Below are 16112 nucleotides of genomic sequence, written 5' to 3' on the forward strand. Positions count from 1 at the left end.
ATGATGCAAGACTGTGCAAAAGAAAGCATCATTGTACCCCGCACCAAAGCCCAGCAGCACTCGGTATGGAAAAGAAAACACAAATGGCATGATATACATGTTACTGTCTCTCCTTGACTCAAATCATGTGCCTACGATATGTGGAAGTAGGTCAAGCCAAACATTCGTGCAGCCTCGAGTACCAAACGCTCCGGATAATGCGCCCTCCGCCTTGGTAGACATCATGGACACAAGGCTGACGAGCGCCAACAACAGTAGCGCCACGACACCATGCACGCGGACGGCACTGATAAGCACCAGCCTTGGACACCCTGTTCGGAAAATGCCAAGAAGTAACAATGTGTTTGTTGGTCGACACTACCTGCGGTTGGCCTTATCAGAAAAGCCATCAGTAGTACGCTGCTCGGGCATTTATCATGGTGGAAAAGCAAGTCTGCTATGAGACCTGACTGAGACCGCCACTATGTCACGCGCCCGTCCTTCCTGCAGTTTATTGCAAGCGAGAAACAACTGACGAGGCGGTCAGAGTCAGAGCCCCATGTAGGGCGTGGAGGCCATGCGACGTACTTGGTCGAAGCTACTGCCAAGGCCAAACCCATTGTAGCATCTGACCGGGTTCCATTCTTGCTCCTGTTGCCCAGCTCACTAGAGTTACACACGTAGTGACCAATCTCGATGTCATTCGGGAGGGGGAAAAACCAGAGAGCAAAGCTCACATATGGCGTGGATGGTTCTAGTCAACGCAATACTTGTTACTGGTCCTGACCATGAGAAAACATAGATACGAATATTTTCCTTCCAACACTACTATTCCAGAATGTGCTTCGCTCACACGTAAATTGTTGCGCGCTACCGTTACCAACTTCAACAACTATGCTGGCTAAGTCTGGGATAGAAGACCGAGTTCATCACAAAAATCAGATGGTATGTTCTTTTCGAAAACCGGTACAAAAAAGCATCACGCCTTGCATCGCCTGACACGCAGTCAACGCCCCCTCATCCTTCAATAGCCAGCTGGTCACGCTCTCGATCGCCACGGTGTCGCCGGTGATGCCTCGAGTCTTCTTCGTGCCTCCGGTGCCGATCTCCGCGATCTTTTTCACGATCATCGTCGTATTTGTCGTAATCATCATCGCGGCGGTGTTGGCGGTACGGCTTCGACCTTTCATCATCATCGGCATCGCGGTCACGCCCCCGCTCGCGATCCCGTACTCGATCAGCGTCGCGGTCACGATCGCGATCGCTCGTGCGTTCTCCATCTCGTCGCCGCTCTTGAAAGGAAGTTAGCAGTGTACCATGTGGGAGAAGGCTGTCAAATGGCCTACCTCGGAGTATCTGCGTTGCCGAGGCGTACGCTTGAATCTCCTCTTTGCTTAGGACTCTCAGAACGATGACAAAATCATCGCGAACCTCGAATCGTTCTTTGCCGACCGTCAGAGCTTCAGGGTTAACAACCTTGCGGCTAATCTTAGTCCAGCGCGCGCCCGCAGGAGCATCCTTCAGTTTCTTGTCGTCCTTATGCGGTGCTACGCCCTCACGGATAGGGTTGTGCTCCTCGGGGAATTTGCTCGGTTGCTTCAGAATGCCTTTCAATGGCTTGGAGTCCGTTTTGTCGCGAGGTGGCGAGACGACACGGACCTGCTTGTCTTCAGTTTTCAACGGGGTAAGCTCTCGGCCGCGAGATTCGTCCTTTCCCCCAACAAGCGTCGAATCTTGAGATGGAGGCAGGATTGGCTCTTTTGGCGGGATTGGTGGCGACACCACCTGAGCATCCTTCAAATCTCGCGTAGGTTCCGGCACCGCCGAGCGTGACTCTCTGTGGTCCCTGTAGGAATCAACAGGCACCGAGCGAGCATCTTTGTAATCTTTGTAGTCTCGGGCTGGCTCTGCCACAGTAGCGCGACTATCTCTATAATCACGCGGTGGCTCGGTTGTTGATGAGTGAGGCTCCCTGTAGTCCCGTGGTAGCTCAGCGGCTGCAATCCTGTTGTCTCGGTAATCTCTTAAATCCCTAGAGTCCCTTTGGTCTCGAGAGTCCCGCAATTCTCTTGATTCTCGAGGGTCCCTCGACAATTCAGCATCAACAGGTCTGTCCAACCTAGGCTTTGACGTCTCGGCAGCGTTCATAGCAGCCATCTGCTCTTTCAGAGCCTTGAGATCCGACGTGTTTGTGGGGTCAAATGCGATTGAGGGACGTCTCCTCTTAGTCTTGGAAATGGCCTCCTCATCCGATGATGCCTCACGAGGGGCCCCTCCTCTCGGGCCTTCGCCACCAAGTCTACCTTCAGCCTCCCGACGAAGGCGGTCACGGGTATCAGCTTCATCCTTAGGCTGAGGCACGGACGGACGAGTCTCGACGATCACGGTTGCGCGATCACGGGGGTCGCGAGACTCCTCGCGTGGCCTGTACCGGTCGTTTGGTTTAGAAGACAAGTCTTCATCCCGCCGGCGATCGCGGTCATCATCCGGGCTCCGGCGACGAGACGATTCTTGATCGTTCTTCTCAGGCAGCTTCCCATCCTTGTCCTTGTCCTTGCCCACAGCATGTTGGAGGCCTAGAGCTGTCGCAGCGATCCCAAGCCCAGTGCCGACCTTATCGCGAAGCCTGTTGCGATCTGGCTCTTCATCGTTGGCAGTACTTGTGCGTCGATCCCGATGCTCTTTGGGCTTGTCATAGATGACCGGCCGCCTGCTGTCCTCTTCGGAAGTTCTTCTCCCTTCACTGCTAGCATGCGGCTCCTTGCGCACATCACGGCGGTTATCGTAATCCGCGCCGGCTGTCGCAGCGTCGTTGCGAGCTGGTGCGGCAAGGGGTTCCGTCCTGATGCCGAAGCCACGCGCCGCGATACTTTCGTCGCGAAAGGAATCGGTATGGATGGTGCCATAGCCTTGATCAAGTTCTCGTTCGTGGTCGCGTGACAATTTCTGGGCACGGTCATCTTCTCTGCTTCGGTAATAATCTTCGTGATGGATAGAGCGTGGTGCACCCTCCTGATAAACCGAGACTGGCCGTCTGCGGGGCCCGCGAGACTCGGCATTAGAAACAGCACCGACTTCCGGTGAACCACCGGTACGACGTTCCTTTGGGCTGTCGGGGACTTGGAGTCGTTGTGGCGCGGCGGGGACCGTGGGCGGAACAGAGTCTTGAAGTGGCGGCGCCTCGTATGGAACCACAGTGGAGCTGCGAGTAATTTTGTCGAAGCCTCTGGTGCTGGGGGGAGGGCCCCCACGGTTGTCGTATCGCGTGGAACTGTTGTACGCCCAGCCGGCATCTGTGGACACGTTCACGTGAGGCCGGGAGTAGCTACGATCGAAGCTTTCCCGCCTTTGCGACCGGGTTGGGCGATCATGAGTGAGGTCGTAGCGAGCCAAGTCGCTGGGATTCGTGTACTCATAGCCCTCGCCCCCATAAGCTACATTTGTACCGCTGTGGCGTGGTGTATTGGAATATATGGCTGGCGTACGACTACGGTACGTATCATGCCTCGCGCTGAGGTTGTCGCCGGTCCGAAGGTGAGCAAACTCATCATGAGTGCCGTATGAGTTGCCACGAGCGTGACTTCGGGAACGTATGGAAGAGGCAGGTTGCGTGTAAAATGAAGAATCGCTTGTTCGGTAGTCGTCGCGAGTCGGGCTGCTGTGTCTACCACCGGAAGAGTGTGAGGGTTGATGGCCTTGCGGTCTCTGTGTTGTGGTGACGATGACAGGTCGAGGACTCGACGAATCAAGGGTTGAGGAGCGGCGGGAACGACTGGCTTCTCGCAAGTTAGGGCCGCGGGCCAGGGGATCTTTCGAGACGGCGTAGTGTGTGGTGGTAGTTGGGCTCGCGGCGGAGCGATGGCGATTCGAAGTTCCGGTGCTGTATCGGGTCGACGTTGGCATGACATGAATATCACCGCCATACATGGAACTATATCCTATACTGCTGGGCAGAGAGGCTCTTGCGGGGTTGAAGGTTGGCGAGCGTGGCCGAGCGTGGCCATAATGAGCAGTGTTTGGATAGCGGGGTTCCATGATGACGTCGAGAGCCAAAGTGTTTATGGCTCGTGGTGCTTCGGGTTGAAAGCAATCGACGGAGCGAATCTTCGACAGCAGGCGACGCTACAGACCGAGACGAACTCTGCGGCCGCGCGAGCGTTGTTTTAATTTTGAGACGGTTTGCGGGTTTTCGAGGCGGTATCGATCCACGTAAGGCTCGGTGAGTCGTTATGGTTTGGTGGCAGGCCACACTTGGGCTGCCTTACCGGGAAAGAAATCAGTGGCACGTAAAGATGGCTGTGGAATCAGTGAGGTAAGAGGGGTCAAATGGCGGGGGTTTGAGTCAGGCCTTGGCCAACTGATCGGGTCCAACAAATGTGTGCTCGGGAGGGTGGGGAACTGCAGTTTTACTGGGGTCGGGTACGAGTGGTGCTGGTGTCAGCTCCTCCACTCATCGGCAGATTGTTAAGAATCCAGAAGGGCGCCACCGAGAATGCCACCTTGCCTGCCTGGCTGATACTTGGTCAGCAACGTGAGGTCAATATTGTCCTGGAAAAGACCCATTCATTATACCTTAATCTGGTGGATAACGGGTCGAAGCGAGAGGGCAAGCCGTCGATCAGGCAAAGAACAGGGAAACAATATGTGTAGTGAGGGCTTCTCAGGTTGATGTGGTATCAATAGCGGGGCCACGGGGTGGTGATGACAGGGACAATGACCGGCTCCCGCGGCGTGTCTTTGACAATGACCAACGGGACTTAAACGGCGGAAAATAGGATGACAAGTCCGGATAGCAACGGGCCGGGTTTCCAGGACGATTTGGGGTGAATGTTTTCAACGTCGTCCCGAGGCGAACGGCGTGCTTGGTAGACGGACCGCAGCTGGTATCGATAGGCGGCCTGGAATTGTGGCTCGTGTCAGACCTCCACGTTCACCATTAAGCTCAGTTCGGTGACTGTAGGGTGGTATTGCGATGCGGCCTCTAGAAACGGCCACACCGTTTTGAGTAGAGGCCCGGCTATCGGCTGGCCCTGTGCGCTTGTGGGTATATGCAATGCGTCTGCAGCCAAGAGAGATGACGCGTGCGATTTGCGTGATGGAGATGACCACGGAGAAGCAGCGTGGTTCGGTTGGATGGGTTCGTGTCCAACAAAAGTAAAACGATACCGACAAGGCCCGGATCAGTATGAGCTCAGAAAACGCGAGCGGAGAGGCAGACGAGGAGAAATGTGAAATGTGGCAGAATTGGAGACGCTGGGTATTCGGGGGCAATGACGTGACACCGGGCCTGGTTGTTCGACAAAGATGGTAGCACGGGGGGGATCGACTGCCGTAGGGTCGGGGAGGCCGGGAATGGTCGATTGGGTTCAATATGTACCCAGGATCGCAAAGGGCGGCTTGTCCGCGCCCAGCTATGGTGGGAAAATTGAGCAAAGGCTGTGCGACCAGCAGTTCAGTCCGGGCCGGTTGTTTTATGCAGGGTGATGAGGACTGTGTGGTGTCGGCCAAGTAGTTGTAAACGTTGCCGTCGCGTGATTTAGTGCGGTGCTACACAGCGAAACCCGGCGTCTGTAGCGGGGAAGCGAGATAGCTGCCTGCTTTTGCTGCTGTGGAAGCAGCGGGGTTTCCAGGTATCAGAGAAGTGTCGAAGCACTGCTCGTGTGTGGCTACGACAATGGGTTGTGTAGGTAGGCGAGCAGGATTAGGGAGTGGCCATCCAGTAGCTCGATGCAACAACGCTTTTGGTCAACACAGTGACGTCTCGTCCCGAGCTCCAGATGTCTGTGTCTTTCTGATCCCACCAGCGTGGTGGCTCAGGATGCCAAGATGTGCTTTCTCTGGTTGATGATGATGATGAAAGATCGAATTCCAGGGTGCCAAGCCGGACCGATGATGCCCTCCCAGGATACGCTGGCTGAGTTTATACCGTGACGGAGGTGCCTTCGTTCTCGTATCGGTTCGTAACCGAGACGGGCTGCCTCTGGATCTTCGATTAGCCCCCCGACTTTCGGATCGAGCTTCTTGAATGCTGGGATGCTGATCTGTCTTGCTAACGAGACAGATGAGATGTGGAAAAGAATCCAGTTATTGCATGCCGATGAAATGAGACAGAGTATCAGGCGTGTGGCGTTGTTTCTGAATTATCGAGCTTCTTGACGCGCTCCAGAACCGTCGAGCCGCAGAGTTGAATGCTGTAGAACGCTTCGAGTCCAGCATTGAAGTTGTGGTTGTGGTCGAGGTTGAGGCAGGGCAGATGGAAGGAGTGACGAGGCCGGTGGTCACTTCCCATGTGAGATGAGGTGGAAAGGAAGTTCAACACCTGCCATTAAAGAGCGGCCACGACCCTTTTCTTCGTCCTTCGTCTGGTTCACCAGCTTCGCATCATCACAACCCGCTAATGCGAGCAAGGGTTCATGCCCATGCATGCTCTGTGAATCAATTACATTGCCATCTTCTTCAGTTGCCTGCCCTCAGAACCCACAGTGGCACGACGCCCTGTCGACCTGTCTCCCTGGTGTCCGAACAAACCCACCTAGCGACCACATCATGACATCCCTTTCCATGCCGATTCGATCGAGAGGCCAGGTCGAACCTGGGCGCTTCGAAGCCATTCCCAGCCCAGCTGGATGCATCGCGGACCAGGTCATGCTAATGGTCTTCGCGGCCCAGGGCCACGGCCGTCAAGCGCCTGACAAGCACCAGCCTTGGGCTGCAACGAGCACCCCATTTCGCAACCCAACGAAAACCCCACCCCCCTGTTACATGTCACACAGGAACGGTCGATATCAGCCCAAGCATTGGTCGTCGCCTGCGTTGGCCGAAGGAGATCTCTGCAACAGAGTCCATTCGACTTGATGCGTGAGATCCACGGAGGTGGCCTCGGAAAGATGCAGCTAGGCAAGTCAGGCCAGGCAACACAGTTCACGAATGGTCCAGAACCACAGTGCCCGACGATTTCCAATTATCGACGTTATACCTACGACATCCGCTCGTGATCCACAACTGCCGCCAAACTCGCTGTCGACCCTCAAAGTTTCACGGCATAGCCTCGAGCAGATCTCCCTGCCCAAGATTGCATGTATTGGCATGGAGAACAAACACCGCACGTTCGAGCCCGAAGACGCCCCTCACCGCTCCTCGCCGTCACAGCCAGCTGGCCACCCTTGAGTGTAACGGCAACGATCAGGCGGCGTGTCCAAGGAGACAGCTCCGTCCCGTCGACTGTCTGGTAAGCGGTCGACGAACAGGCACCACATCTCGTGCCAGATGGAGGGCTGGGGACCATAACTAGCCGACTGACTTTCCAGATACCTGATTACCCTGCCGCCACGTTGCGCTGTCGCCTATGGCCTCTTCGCAACCCGGGCTATCCCTCCCAGGAACGAAGCCGTCAAAAGCACATCCCCGCGCTGCCACGGAGACTCTGCGCCCGGCCGTGCCCCTGCGTTGCTTCACATTGTCTCCCAATTCCCAATCGTCCGTTGGGCAGGGACGGCCGTGCTTGCCACCGGAGCCCCGCCCGAGGGATCATCCCGGCCTGTTGCTTGAATTGGGAAGATGGCGGAGACCGCCGGGCCCAATATGTTGGCCATCGCATGTCGCTGTCAGGACGAATTACAAACGCCTTATCAGCTCGAGACCGATTGGACTCAGGCAATGAGATGATGAGGTGCGCTCGCCTGCCCACATATCTTGACGTTGTGCGTGAGCCTTTGGTGTACCGGGGGCTGCGGAGGGCATTGCGCTTGGCCCACCGTTGCTAGCTACGCTTGGAGGGTTCTTGCCTCTTTGCCTCTCGCTGCTACCCATCCAGTTCTTGACGATGGTTTTTTGGAAGTTGACTGGGGCTCGTACTAGTGACCCCTGTTCTCAGTTGGCCTGTCAACGACAATAGGAGCAGCTTGCTTGGGTTCAGTCCGATGTTTTGAGAAGTCCAACATCGAGGCACCTTATCCGGAAAATGATGGCTGGACAGAGAGCTTTGAGCTCCTTCTTGAATGGCGTCATTTTATTCGGATCCAAGCAGGGAACCTCGACTCAAGGCCTTCGTATCGAACTGCTTGAAGATGTAGACATGGCCGGTCCTTTACTGTATCAGATCACCGAGGCAAGTCTTCAACATGTAGCGGACGACAGACAAACCGATTTCCTCTTCAATTCTTTTTATGAGTAGGTATGGTCGGGCCTGGTCCAGTGATGCGACTCAACGACGAGAGCCCTCAAAGAAATCAATTTCAATATCTCATGCTTCATGCTGGCATAGGCTAAAACAAAAAACCACGTACGTACTGTCGATAACTTACCACACCAAATCGCAACTTGCTCCTGAAACATGTTGCCCCTCACGCCAGGCTGCCCATGGGATCCCACAGTGGCAACACGATCGGCTCCTGCTTGAGGACGTCCTTTGTTTCTTTGTCAAGGAAACGGGGATCGATGACGGCCTGGTAGACAAACTCGTCCATCCAGGCGTCGCTCATAACGAACCAGCCCTTGTCGCCGGCGGCCTCGCCCCAGCTGTTTTGGACGCGCCAACGGACGCTGCGGCCCGTCTTGTCATCGATGTGGACGGCCGTCAAGACCATGGCGTGGGTCATCTGTGACTCGCCCGTGCGCAGGCGATCGGCCTTAGACATTGCGAGGAGACTAACATCGAAGCCGACTTCGTAGTCGACGAGGTTGAGGTCCATGACACCGGAGCGCGAGGAGCTGAATTTGGCCCACATCAGAGCCGAAGAAGATGGGGAGGCCGGCGCGAAGCTGGCGCACGCAGGCTGCCTTGAGGGCAGAAATAGAGACGTTGACGTAGGTAACTGGGCGGCCGCCCACAATGTTGCCGAGGCGGTCGACGGTCAAGAGGGTCAAGGGATCGTGACGCGGGTCGTGTACGAGCGAGACCATGCCTGCAATGGTGGCGCTCGAGACGCGGCACTGACTCGAGGAGATGTCGCGTGCAAAGGCGCGCGGGGTCGATGTCAGCTCATGGGCCTTGCCGTCCTTGTCTTCGTAAGTCCAAACAAAGGCCTCGTGCGGGTGTGGCGGCGCGCCAAGTGTCAGGGTCAAGACTCCCAGGATGGACTGGAGCATCTTGGACTTGGCGTCCTTGACGCTTTGAGCAGTAGCGCTCTGCTCGTTGACAAGAGAGCGGAGGGTAAGGGCATACTCGCGCAACTTCGTCTTGAGCACGGAGTTGAGGACACCCGAATTCTGGGCATTCCACGAGTCCGGGTACAAGGACTGGGGCACGAGACCATACTTGTCGACGAGGTTGTAGACCATGTCCCATTGCCCGCCATCTGAAATGAGGTCACCGAGGAGGTGCTGCACGAGTCGAGAGTCGAGGTCATGATCGCCAGCCGTGGCAATGGCCTGCTCGAGGAACCAGTTGGCCTTCTCGAGCTTGTCCCAGAAAAACAGGTAGGACTGCGAGAGTTCGAAGCCCGCAAGGTTGTAGCGGCGGGCGAGGGCAACACGGAAAACATTCGTGGAGGCGAAGAGCCAACAGCGGCCGGAAGAGCGCTGGTTTGTTATCGGCGTTCCCTCGAGGGGGATGCGGACGTTGAATATTTGAGGGTCAGACAGCGTGGCGGGTGTAGATGTCAGGACGGTACGCGGGTCGGCATTGCTGAGGGCAGAAAGGGCCAACCTGGAGAAGAATTAGTCGGTGCATGGGAAGAGAATGAGCGAAGGAAGCAAGACGTGTCGCGGCAGTAAGCATTGCGAAGCGACATACCTGTTCTTGGGGTCCTTGAGAAAGGTGCTCTGCCAGTCTTCTACAAGCTTGACTGAGATACCCTCTGGTTCGCGATGGACAAGTCTGGAAAGAGCCTGCTTCTCGCTCTGCGACCCATCTTTTGATACATGGACAAAGTCGTTGGATGTGCTGCGGACCTGAAGACCTTCGAGGCGATCGACAAGGGCCTTATCGGCAGTGTCATGCGTCGAGAGGTGGGCTCCCATCGTAGGTCTTGGTCTTTCGAACAAGCAGCAAATTGACAGTGGTACAGGCCAGTCTTCAATCAGACCACACGCTCTCGAACGGCATGGACCCGATGACAGGAATCAACATCAGTTCAAGAAGGGGAGGCAGGGTGAGATCAAGGCAAGGAGCTCTTATCAGTCGTGAGGGGGAGGAGCACCTGAGCTCCTTAGTCTCCGCGCTAAACGAAGCAGGTGAGACAGGGATCAGCGCCTGCGGCTGGCCATCCAGGTGCCGCAGGCACCATGCCACGCAAGCCGGCTTTCGTTACCAGCCATACACCAATCCCATCATGTCACGCCATCGCCCTTCGGGATTTGTAGATACGGACACCAGGTCAATTACAGACATGTACACTAATGCCTAACACCAGAGACGCGGCGGTCCCTGGTGCCGAGTTTATCTCCAATCTTCAAAAAGTCCCAATTTGCTACTCCTCAATCCAGCTCCACCCAGATACATACAGCACAGCAAGCATCGAGATGCCGCTTACAGGCGAGAGCCGTGAATCGTCTTCATGTCGACGGCGAGCTCACGGCCGCGGTCGTTGAGAACGAGAACGCGGACAGAGCCACGGCCGGACTCGAAGGCAGTGTTGAGGCGGGACCAGAGGTTGGACTGGTCAATGACGGGGAGGTCAGGCTTGACGTCACCAGTCTCGGTCATGGCGACGATGCGGCCATCGTGCATGTCAAGGACACGGTACTGCTTGAAGACGGGGCCGAGCATGGTCTGGACGACGACGCTGGGCTCAGGGTTGGAGATGTACGACGACTCCTCGTGCAGCTGCTTGGTGAAGAGGTCGACACCAAGGTAGCGGTACTGGCCGGTGGCAGCCGAGGTCGAGATGCGGATCACCCTGGCAGGGGCGGCCCTGAAGCATCAGGAAGTCGCCCCATGCGGATGTGGTTGCAGGGAATCGACACCGTGTTGGGCAGGCAGGGGCCCTGGTTGCCGCCGCTGGGGCGGGGACGGGAAGGCTGGCGGACATCGTTGTCGGCGTGGACGTGCTCATCACGGCCTTTGGGTTGGACGAGTCGGTCAGCGCACCTGTACAGGCCCTGACGGAAGGAGTGATAGTGGCCTGGATAAATAGGAAAATAACAAACGCAACTCAGCTGGAGTGCTTATGGGGGAGGATAGGGGACTTGCGGGCCAGGGCAGGACGGTAAGAAAGCAGGGAAGGGGGGGACTAGGTGAGAAAGTTTCAGCGGATCAACAGGGGCTATTGGCTTACCATCGTCATCGTAGTAACCCATCTTGGCTTTGGTTTCGCGGATGCGGCGAGCAGCTCCTTCGACGGTGTACTTAACCTTCTCGCGGGCGGTCTCGCGGAAGCTGGGGCGGTGAGTACGGGCGGGTTCGACCGTGTACTCGGCGTTGATGATGCGGCCGGGGCGGTCGCAGTTGTTTACTTCCTCACGGGTGTTACGGGGCTGGCAACGTTCACGGTACTCGCGTTCGATGCAGTCAAGAGGGGTATCGTAGTGCTGGTGCGTACGGTCGACCTCAACGTAGCTCTCAGAGAAGTCGTGGCGCTGAGGACTGATGATGCAATGCGTCAGTCTGTGGAGGTCCCAATCGTTGATGAATGGAGATGGTGAATTGGGTTTGATGGATGAAGAGGGTGTAGGTGAAGTGATGTAAGGTAGCTAAAGGTGATGAAGCTCCAGCTCGATGGGAAATTCTTCTTCACCGATTGTTTTGTCACTCGGACAACTGGGCTAGTAGGGGGTAACGAGGTAGGGGTGGTTGGTTGGGTTTGTTTTGGGTCCGGGGTGTGTCTGGCCAGGCGTCGTGGGTGATCCACCAGTTGCAAACCGAAGAAGCAAGCAATTTCGCCAGCACACCCCACGGACCGCCCAAGCCACCCGCCCACCGCTGAGGGGAGAAGATGAAGGGGTTGCGTGGAAATACGAGCTGAAGCGCCTGTTGGTTCTCTCCGCCCACTTTGTGCCCACAGTGGCCGCAAACAGGGTGGGAGAGTCCCGTTGTCCGGTTGACCACGGGGGAAGGGGAGGTGAAGCGAAAAAAGAGCCATGTACGATAGAAACAGAATGAATGTTTGTTTTCTTGGTACTTACCGGTGCTCCTCGTGGTAGCGAGTCTCCTGGTGCTGAACGCCCGGACGGTGGAAGTGCTCCTCGATGCGGACCTCTTCGGTGTAGCGCTGAGGCTGTTGCTGCTGCTGTTGCTGCTGCTGCTCACGACGAGGCGGGAGCTGGGCGGTCGCAGTGAAGGACGAGTATTGCTGAGCCTCCTCCCGTCCGGGGGCTTGCGGCTGCTGCTGGGTCGGGGGGAGCTGGATCTCGAGCTCCTGGTGAGTCTCGGTGGTGGTGGTTGTCTGGGTCTCGCCTTCCTTGTAGGTGGAAGGGAAGATGCTGAAGGGGACGGGGACGCGGGCTTCAAAGTCCAGGGTGGCGGCTCTGGAGCGCAACGAAGAACAATTCCTCTTTCAGCGACCTTCCGATGCTCTGTGGCACGAAAGGATCAGGGCCAAAAGAAGAAGTAGTTCCTCTTGCTTTGTTTCCTGGAAAACAAAGTAGAAGGGGAAAGGGCGGGAAGAAGCCGGGCTTGATGGCACCACGCGCTTCTTGTACTGGCTTTCACACTTCTGCTCTGTAGAGGCGGGAAACGGTTGGTTGGAGGCTGCGAGGCGAGGCGGTCTGGTGTGTCTGGCTTGAGATCGATGAGGGGAGGGGAGGGGGAGAGAGGAGGAGGATGGGAGCTGCGAGACTGGCGACGCGGATTGGGTTTTGTGGACGGGGCTCTGCACTGTTGCGTGGCAGGAGGTTGCCGCGGCAGGGTGTGCGTCGAACACAGAGCGATCAACAAGGAGTCGAGCCTGAGAACAGGTTGATCAGGGGGTTGGTCCCCGGCCTTCTGTGAGCTCAGCTGGGACATCTGGGCGGATGGGGTGCTGTGGTCCTGTCGATTTGTTTACTCGACCTTGAACGGGGATAGCGTTGTGCGATGCAGGTCCCCCCTGACTGAGCCCACTCACCCTCCATCTCGCCTGTCCGCTTCCGTTTCCGCTTCGTAAAGACCCCGTTCTTCTGCAGTAGCCCAGCGCGTGCAGGACGCGTCGAGGTTCTTGGCTCCTTCTTGCTTGTGAAAGTTGGCTCGGCGTTGATTTGATCTGTCGTTGTAGAAGTGCCCCAGCTTCATTTCCCCTTCATCCCGTGATCGGGCCTCGGCTGCTGAAGAAGGCCAGCGCGCTCTGCTCGGATCCCTCCTCGACTGATTCCCGGGGGCTAATGGTCCCGACAAGTGCGTTCGTGAATTGAATCTCATCCTTTGTCTGTTGCCCCCGCCCGCCCGCGCTGTTTCTCTCTCTTTCTCTCTTATCCCATGCGCATGGCACCCGGGACAATTAGTGGCTGGGTGTAGCATGCTTGGGGGGCCACTCATCTCTCGCCAACCAGCGGCCAGTGAGGAGCTCAGACACACGCCACGGGTGCCGTGCACAAGCTGAAGCTTCGTATTATGCACGCCTCGGCGAAGCATAAAACATGCGTAGATCAGCGGCCGAGTTGCCCAGTGACCAACGACGAACGTCGACCAGCAAAAACCAGGCCGCCATGCAGGCTACTGCATCTCGAGGTGGCCGAACTGGGGAGTGCCGATCAGTAGAGCCCCAACCTCCTCGCTGCACGATACGGCAGACGAAGGGGCCATTCGGGCGGCTGGGCTACTCGACTGGCGGTCGTGTGAGGACTCGATTGGCGGTCAGCTAAGCCATGACTTGGATGTCCAGGTTGGGGAAGCACAAACCGTTCCGGCCTGACCGAATCAGAGTGTGATTTGCTTGCTTCTTTTTTGCTCACGGAGACTTGTCGCCTTCCATCGTGGGTATCATATGTCAGATAAGTGGAGAGCTTACTGACACGGGAGCGAAATCGTAGGGCGTGCGATTGGGCGGTCGGGATTCTCTAGTGAGAAGTGTTGTCGGGCTGGAGCTGGGGCGACGCGAACGTAGGGCGCCCGATGGGAAATGTTGTGAAGAAACCGCTTCGTTGCGTACCGGACATTTAAGGTGCGTTATGATGCGTGCCCTGTGATCAATTGGACGACCCTGAATAAGCCCAACTGGATTGGAAGCATGTTTCGTCCTCGGAAGGGGGAAAAGGAGCAGGTCACAGCTGGTGAAGAAAAGGTCCTGTCCCTGGACATCGATTGTCTTTTAGTACAGCTCGCTTGCTGGTAATGGCAGCTACGTTCAACAATGTGACGCGCCTCTTACCCCACCTCGCCTCATGCCAAATCGTTTGGCATGTAAATGGTACCACTTGCCACCAGCAGAATTCCGACGACTCGAAGGAAGGGAGGAGTGAGCTTCATCCCCCTTTCCACCTGCCCAGTCGGTCATTATTGGGTCGTTCTTACTCACGGCTCAACACATCACGTGCTCCGCTCGTGGAAGCCCATTCCGCGGGAAGAGCCATCTCATCCTTCTTCATCACTAGCGAGACAACCTCCTGAGAGCGTCACACGAAGCTCCCTTCAGCGAAGACTCTAGTCCACGACTAAGATATGTTGAACGCCACTGAGACAAGGGTCCTGGTGGAAGGCAACGACGTGATCGTCCGCTGGGTTCTCATCGGGTGATTTGGATGACTTCTGAATTCCGAACACTTTATTGCCAAGCTTACTTCGCATGCCATGCTACCTTCCAGAGCTGCATACCAGCATAACCCGAACAACCAGGACCTGAAAATCCGAAACGCAAACGCTAGCAACCGGTCTATCGACAAAGGAGAAGAAATCAAAAAAAGTGGACGAAGCCATTTACAAATATCCCGTAACCCCTGCGCCATGCACCACGCATTCCCCGACTATATCCACCGCTGGCATGCTTGAGGCGATGTCACACGTGCCGAAAAGCTTGGATTAAGCTTGGGCTATTCATCTCTGAATGCTGTGAAGCAATCCTCTATTTCGCCTGGTTGCTTGTGTATTGCTGGTTGTTGTAATACGTAGGGTTGGCCTCGTACGAAGGGCTAGTCTCATATTGTGGGCTGCTGTCGTACTGAGGGTTGTTGTGCTGCCTGTGGGTCTTGTGCTGATGCGAGGAGCTCTTGTGCTGATGCGAGGAGCTCTTACGGTGTGATGGGCTCTTCGGGTGCTGGTTGCTGTTGCTGCGCGAATGGCTGTTGCGATGCGACTGACGGCTGTTGCGCTGCACAGGGTTGCTCTGGAATGGCACGCCGCTCTCGCTTCCGCCTCGCAGGGAAACGTCGTCACGGCGGACGCCGTTGGCGCGGAAGAAGCGGAAGTCCAAGACGGAGATGACGGCTACCCATGACGAAAGGATGCTGTGCAGAGAAAACGGCCACTGTCAGCGGCAGCTCGAGAAGATCCTACAGACAAGCGAGGCGGGGCGCAACCTACGAAATGACAATCGCAACACCAAAGACGATCCAGTTCAAGATACAGCCGGTTCCCTCACATCTCTGGAGGTTTCCTTGCATGACAAGGAAGATAACAGCACCCCAGAAAACGATCTCGAGGCAGTTGAGAATGGCAAAAGCCTTGAGGCTCGACCACCTTCGGAAACGCGCAATATGTTCCGTGGCCAGCTGATAGAATATGATAATCAAGGATTTGGCGCCCTATGATGTCGCGCTGTCAGTTCATGGTCCGCCTCTCCCGATAAGTCGGTGCCAGCATACCATGCCAAGGGCTATTGTGTTACCCCTGCCCCGGGGCTGGTTTTTCATGAAGACACGCGCGCCTGCAAGACCCAGGACAATATGGATGAGGACAAGCTGGACGATGTGAAGGCGAAACTTGTACCGGCTGGCGAAGAAGCCGCTGTTGGCGAAAGAGGCCATGATATCTTCGGGGTCGAACCGTATGTCTTGCGGAGAAGGGAAGTTGTCGAGTCAATCAATGGCAGAGCAGTCTGGCTACCGAAAGAGTGAGGCAAGGACGGGGAGGCGGTATGGAAAGGCTGGAATTAGGTACTTGATGTAAGTTGATGTTGATGATGGATGTTTGGCATGCTGACACTAGGAGTCTTTCTTCCTCCACGACTTGGGCATGTCGTGGTTTTATCATCTTCAGGGGAGGTCAGGGCAGTCCACCCCAGACTAACTCCCTTGCTCAGATAATTCAACTCAATCTACGCAATCTTCACCAACAGAAAGTGCCT

The 16112-nt window shown here is 56.2% G+C and overlaps 4 protein-coding genes across 4 annotated transcripts; all 4 read right to left on the reverse strand.

Annotated features, from left to right (window-relative positions):
• Positions 1-996: 996 nt before the first annotated feature.
• VDBG_01803 (conserved hypothetical protein) lies at positions 997-4014 on the reverse strand (the record flags this gene model as incomplete). The annotated part of the gene is made up of 2 exons (XM_003007569.1): positions 997-1271; positions 1326-4014. The coding sequence occupies 2 exons, from the start codon at positions 4012-4014 to the stop codon at positions 997-999; spliced, it is 2964 nt and encodes a 987-aa protein (XP_003007615.1).
• A 4307-nt stretch (positions 4015-8321) lies between these two features.
• Positions 8322-10049, reverse strand: VDBG_01804 (cysteine proteinase; the record flags this gene model as incomplete). Its single annotated transcript, XM_003007570.1, has 3 exons — positions 8322-8753; positions 8809-9625; positions 9713-10049. The coding sequence occupies 3 exons, from the start codon at positions 9937-9939 to the stop codon at positions 8322-8324; spliced, it is 1476 nt and encodes a 491-aa protein (XP_003007616.1).
• A 398-nt stretch (positions 10050-10447) lies between these two features.
• On the reverse strand, positions 10448-10973 carry VDBG_01805 (woronin body major protein; the record flags this gene model as incomplete). The annotated part of the gene is made up of 2 exons (XM_003007571.1): positions 10448-10817; positions 10948-10973. 2 exons carry the CDS (start codon positions 10971-10973, stop codon positions 10448-10450), a joined length of 396 nt encoding a protein of 131 aa, XP_003007617.1.
• A 3918-nt stretch (positions 10974-14891) lies between these two features.
• On the reverse strand, positions 14892-15792 carry VDBG_01806 (conserved hypothetical protein; the record flags this gene model as incomplete). The annotated part of the gene is made up of 3 exons (XM_003007572.1): positions 14892-15273; positions 15350-15570; positions 15631-15792. 3 exons carry the CDS (start codon positions 15790-15792, stop codon positions 14892-14894), a joined length of 765 nt encoding a protein of 254 aa, XP_003007618.1.
• Positions 15793-16112: the final 320 nt, after the last annotated feature.

This window comes from Verticillium alfalfae, genomic scaffold, assembly GCF_000150825.1.
Source record: "Verticillium alfalfae VaMs.102 supercont1.2 genomic scaffold, whole genome shotgun sequence".
Classification (NCBI taxonomy): domain Eukaryota; kingdom Fungi; phylum Ascomycota; class Sordariomycetes; order Glomerellales; family Plectosphaerellaceae; genus Verticillium; species Verticillium alfalfae.